Raw genomic sequence first — 6118 nt, 5'->3', positions numbered from 1 at the left:
TGCTAGCATAATTTGTCAAGGCCTAGACTCTACTGTCTACGATTCCCTGGCGAAGTGACATCTCTACTACTACACTACGAGTCTACAGTCAGTAGAGGTTCGACCTGGCCAGCTGGGCCGCTGCTGGGTAGACTACGCTTGACTTGGTCTTGGTCTTCGTTGTGCAAGTGGCATGGCTGCTGCTCTCGTGTGCATATGTGCCCATTGGAGCGTTGAGTCAAGTAAGGCGCATGCTCGCTGCACCCTGCATAACTCAGATCAGAGCGATCGGTTGTGAAGGTCGAATCCGCGCACATGTAGGTCTACACTACAGTGAACAGTCTATATAGCTATTCTTATACTTTTATAGATTACAATGTAGACTAGATCTACTTGCTAGTCTTCGCTCGCCTGTGCTGTGGTATTGTGGATAGCTTGCGCAGGCAGCATAGATCTACTCCTTCTGCGTCGCTACCCTGTCCTTCGTCTTTGCCAACTAGTGTTGCCACAGATATCCCCATTCCAAACGAAAGCTTGACCGCTTGCCTGTTGATCGGAGGCGACACCAACGAGCAAGATGGGGTCTCTCTTCCGCTCGGAGGAGATGACGTTGGCCCAACTGTATCTGCAGTCGGATGCCGCCTACCGTTCCATCAGCGAGATGGGAGAATTGGTACGAGTATATTGGGAGAGTTGTGTGCCGTGTAGATATAGTGCGGTCATCGATGACATACACTCGCCCAGTCTTCGCTCAGACGAGAAGCTGGTTCGACGGCTCGGGCGTCTTCTGCTCCCTTCTCATCCACCATTGCTTCTCTTCTGTGTTTTCTTGTGCGTGTGCGTGCGCGTGTGCTCGTGATAACTGTTGTGCCTGCTTCCGCTCGCCCCTTTGACAACTCCGTGACGTGACGTTGGCCAGGGCTTGGCCCAGTTCAGAGATGTAAGTCTTGGCTAGGAATCTTACCTTGGTCTTTCGCTAAACGCGTAAATACGCTTGTGTGTACGTGTGTGTGTGTGTGTACCTTGGATGGCTAATCAATATGGCCACCTAGTACCTGTGACCTTTGAGTGTGAGGCATCATGGGGTTACGGAAGGGTACTTGGGTATAGATTACAATCATGTACTTGTCGCGCAAGGGAACAGTTTCGCTTTGGTAACGTCCTCCCTGACTTCTTGAAGTAAGTAATAGTTATTAGTTTTGCCATGCGCTGTCCAAGCATGGTGCTTAGAAGCTCTCCGTGGTCTTCTTTGTTTCCTGTCACTTTTTTCCTTCAGCTCAATCCCGATGTGAATCAGTTCCAGCGTCGATATGTGAACGAAGTGCGACGATGCGACGAGATGGAGAGACGCCTGAGTAAGTACGTGCCCGCAGTGTCACCGTCGGTGTGCACCATGTACCAGTGTGCCAGTACTACTACTACAGTACTAGTAACGTAACCGCAACCGTTACATGCCCGCAGAGTGACAGTAGTGCCACTAATAGTACAATCCAGTCATGTAATAGTAGTGGGCACGCTCCTTGTGTGTCAGTCAAGAAATCGGCTGACTTGGCGTTCATTCGATCGGAGTGAACAGAAGAGACTTGCTTTGTTTCGGTGATACCGGTGCCGGTATGCGGCGAAATGCGCAGCACTTGGGCCGTTGCATAGAAACATTCTCTGCGACCAAACGTTCCACACGCTCCATTCAGCTTATGCCGAATGAGGCCATCGCCTTTGCCTTATACTGACCATAGGCATAGGCATTAGTACGTCATGGTGTCGAAACCAGAGCTATAGCTAGTTTTGTAACTATCAAAGCACATAGGTTTGTAAAATTCAAAGATTGGCAAGCAGTGCTAGTTTGCAGTGGGGTTTGAAATAGCAATTTTGCACTATAAAGTAGCCAATCAGGACAAAGCATTGCTAGTATAGCTGCGTGGCAAAGCAGCACTAGCTCAAGTCGCCAATGCATTGCCGCTCTGTCACTCCATACACAGCATACCAAATGATGGTACCGTAATCGCATCGCCTCTGTTGACGGGAAATGATGGTGCTACAATGTATCATCATAATCATTATTACAACGACACTTTTTAGTGTATGGGTTCCCAATTGTGAACATTGTTGCTGCTAACCCTGCCAAGTAGGTTGCTATCAAGTGCTGATCCAATTTGATCAAAATTGGGCCAAATTACACGCCGGCACCGCTAATCAGTCGCCGGCAAAACTACACGTGGCGCAGTTGTACCGGTGGCGAATTCACACGCCATTTATAGTAGATGTCCTCGCAGAAGGAGGTCTGCCTTGGAATACTTAGTAGACTGCCGCCAGCTCACACTTCACAGTAGGTCTACTTGGTCTATGACTATGGTATGGGCAGCTGTGTGTGAACTAGGGAGTACTAATATTTTATAATTTTACTACTCCCTAATGTGAACCCTCAATGTTACTGCTTGGCAGGTGACCGAGCACAGGTCACAGTCGGTATGTTGCATGATCATCAAATGCAATGTGGCTTCTGCTAAGTTAGAATGATGAATCATGTGCAAAATTCTCTCCGTTAGCTATGCTTTGGGACAGCATGAAATCTCGAGCTGACGCCATGTTGCAGGTACATAAACTGAACATAGTGTTTACTACAGTGAGTCTGGCAATTAAATACATGCACTCGACTGTGTATTTTCCGCTTTGACGGACACAGATGTTTTAACAGATATATCCCTCGAGTCACATGACCTGTTTAACCATGCCATGCTCAGAATGGTCCCTACCAGTTAGGCTTGCACGCGTTGGCAAAATGGCGCTTATTGTCCCTGCCGCTCCCTGTGAAATGTCTAGGGTATCTGAAGAAGGAGATTGAGGTAGCAAACGTCCTGATTGCCCCGCTGCCAGAAGGAAGGTTGCTGGAGGCTCCGCCGCCAGATCGCATGCTGGATTTAGAGGTGAGCACTTACTGCATGAGATCTCACTACATCTGGATTTGCAAGTTCAGGGCTATGCAGCAGAGCTGTATGGTTACTCAATCTCTGGACAAGCTAGCTGTTGCGACTTTCTTAAATCTCATCCACATAGCTCAGAGTTACTGGGCAAAACGATTGCATCGGAAGTTTAGTGAACAACGAAGCGTTTGTTTATGTGTGCATATACAGTCGACTCCACTTACAACAAACTCGCAGGTAATGGATTCAAGTTCATGGTGTGGCGAACCGTTTACCGTGTCCCTGTTGAGCCCATACAAAATTGACCCCTGCAGCAAACGGTTTACGTTTCGTTTACGTTTCTTACAAAACAAACATGTACCCTGTGGGGAGCATGTAAACGAATGCATTCCGATGGTGAAGTCACAGACCGCATGCCAGGCAAGGGACACACTGTGAGCACTTCGGCAATAAAGAACTAAGTTCACATGCACATTGGTGTCCGTTATAACTGTCAGGAGTCTACTGTGTTTACTAGCCCTTTATGATATCCGTCCGACCAAGTGGACAAATTCTTATTGCACAGCAGCTGTATTGCGACTCCCAGTTTCATGTGCAATCATGATCATCAGCCAAATTGATGATCGTGACTTAAAACATGAAACTCCGAGTCGCAATACAGTCCCCCCCCCCCCTCTCTCTCTCTCTACTAGGTAGAAAGCTCTGCCTTACACGGGCATTGGGCACACTTCGGGTCGCTGAGGGGAGACCCTACCTGACTATCGTTGGTTGATTATGCTGGAATTTATATACTGTATCTTCAAAACTGCCCTTGGCATCAGAGAGTACATGTGGAAGTATTAACATGAAGCTAGCTCGGTTGAAGATTGATGCCATATGAACAACAGTGAATTGCTAGAACAAGCGCAGAGACTCACACAAGAGCAGTGAACGGTGAAATAGTGCATATCATGCTGCTATGCATGATGTACTCAGATCAACGCCAATGGCTTAATTGTGCTAGTATGTGGGATGATAAGTACATATGTAGCCTAGTATACCTGCTATCAACTTGGGCCCGTACATCCCTGCCGCTTTGCTAACGATGTGTGTAGGAGAAGCTGAAGGAGACGGAAGACGAGCTGAAGGAGGTCACAGCCAACCAGGAGCGGCTGAACTGCAACTTCCTGGAGCTGACGGAGCTGAAGCACATCCTGGAGAAGACAGGCCAGTTCTACAATGAGGTGAGAAGCGGCTGCTAATCGGCCCATGGGGGAAGATGATGGTTGTAAAGTATACCAGGTTCTTGTGCTCATGGAGATGTGTCTTACATCACCGGAATATGCATGTGACAGGGTTGAATGTGTCCACTATACATGTACGTAGAATTGTTGGATGACGTTTTCTAGTCACGTGCATGCTCCGAAGTTGATCTGAGAAACAAGTCTGAGCACCGACACCATGGTACACACACTCTTGTGTGTGTGTGTGTGTGTGTGTGTGTGTGTGTGTGTGTGTGTGTGTGTGTGAGAGAGAGAGAGAGAGAGAGAGAGAGAGAGAGAGAGAGAGAGAGAGAGAGAGAGAGAGAGAGAGAGAGAGAGAGAGAGGGAGAGAGAGAGAGAGAGAGAGAGAGAGATAGATAGAGAGAGAGAGAGAGAGAGAGAGAGAGAGAGAGAGAAGGACCGACGGCAGTTCTCGGCTCTGATGTATGATAGGAAGCATGTACAAAATATGTTCTTCTCTGTGATGGCATACAGGCGCAGTTTGTGATGACTTCCGGAGAAGCCTACATCGACCAGTTTGGTAAGGTGATCAGATGTGGAGCCTGTAAAAGTTTTAAAATGCATGTGGGTACAACACATTGTGTATACTTGTAGCATCGTTCCTATTCTGGTCTTTGATTGACCCAGCCAATATACACATACCAGGCCGCCGGAACCGGTCCTGTCGGTCCGGTTAACACCGGACCAACTTTGTGGCTACCAACACATGTTTACTGCTGAGGAGGGCATGTACCCGCCATATTATACACAAAGTAAGAAAGACTTTGGTACGACCGGACGGTCCGGATCAATTGAAAACTGCTTCCGGCGGTCCGGTATACAGAACAGGATGTGGCCCAAGAACCATACAGTGGACTGTGGTGGAATCTGATTTGAAACCTGGCCATTTCCTCACAATAGGGCTACCAACTGTATCGCCAAAAAGCATCGGCAACTGCTAAAGACTATCAAAAGTATCCCTTTTGCTGTGCGAAGGTACTTGAAGTACAGCATTTGTTAAGGTTTCTTTACTTAAGGGCACTGCGAAGCATAAGGTAAGCAGGATGCGTTGGTTGTTTGGAGCCAACTCCCAGCACATTGCTTAGAGTGCTATATCACCGCTTGTTAGCCCTATTCTCAGCGGCTTCATCATGTTGGCAATGGCGTCTCAGTATGCGCCAACTAACATAATTTAACATATGTTTATATTTTTGCTCGTGTGCCGCTATGTGTCCCCTAGCAGAGCTGGAAGATATTGATTCCACCCAAATACCAACATCTACATCCGGAGCTTCGTTGATGTTAGTACAAGGACATGTACAGTTGCGCTCACTGAAATCCGACCCGAAGTGCAAAGCTGGCGCCCTGGACCAGTTCCGATTACATCATTGTATTTGTACATGTGTACGTCCAGCCGCATTCGTGCCACTTCCAGGGCGTCAAGGGCGTGCTAGTCGAGGGCGCCGAATATGTACTTTGGGTCGGATTTCGGTGAGCGCTACTGTACATACAGTGTGTAAATATTCTTGAAACCCACACAGCTATTTTTATAGGTGCACCACTGCTTTGATACACACATTTTTTACATCTGCGCACATGAATAATGATATGACTGTGCATGAGCGGGCAGTGCACTTTGTAAGCATCTCGATTGATCAAATCAGTCACTACTATCACGTGGGGCAGGTCCACCTGATTTCGTGTGACATTTTTGTTTCGCTTGTTGGCAGGTCTGTTGCTGGCGTTATCAACCGGGAAAGGATACCATCATTTGAGCGCCTGCTCTGGCGCGCTTGCCGAGGCAATGTGTTCATTCGACAAGCCGAGATTGAGGAGCCCATGGAAGACCCAACCACAGTGAGTGCCGGAAGACTGAGGATGTTGGATATCTCCAACTACTGCATGGCTTTCTTCCAATGATGATGATGATGTGGAGTGAGACTTTGCATCTACCAGTAACTAAATATTCTACTTCTC

The 6118-nt window shown here is 47.7% G+C and overlaps 1 protein-coding gene across 2 annotated transcripts in view; it reads left to right on the top strand.

Annotated features, from left to right (window-relative positions):
- The first annotated feature begins 353 nt into the window (after positions 1–353).
- Positions 354–6118, top strand: part of LOC135815448 (V-type proton ATPase 116 kDa subunit a 1-like) — a 16615-nt gene continuing 10850 nt past the window's right edge. The window contains exons 1-8 of one of the 2 annotated variants that reach the window (XM_065328743.1): positions 354–652; positions 899–919; positions 1256–1334; positions 2800–2903; positions 3995–4123; positions 4637–4682; positions 5385–5442; positions 5872–5998. In XM_065328743.1, coding sequence (XP_065184815.1) covers positions 557–652; positions 899–919; positions 1256–1334; positions 2800–2903; positions 3995–4123; positions 4637–4682; positions 5385–5442; positions 5872–5998 — 660 coding nt within the window. In that variant the 5' untranslated portion in view covers positions 354–556. Of the gene's footprint in view, positions 653–898; positions 920–1255; positions 1335–2799; positions 2904–3994; positions 4124–4636; positions 4683–5381; positions 5443–5871; positions 5999–6118 lie in introns of both variants that reach the window. The other variant, XM_065328742.1, reaches the window with a different exon arrangement.

Source organism: Sycon ciliatum, chromosome 4 (assembly GCF_964019385.1).
Source record: "Sycon ciliatum chromosome 4, ocSycCili1.1, whole genome shotgun sequence".
In the NCBI taxonomy this organism is placed as follows: domain Eukaryota; kingdom Metazoa; phylum Porifera; class Calcarea; order Leucosolenida; family Sycettidae; genus Sycon; species Sycon ciliatum.
This window is presented reverse-complemented; position numbering and strand designations above follow the sequence as displayed.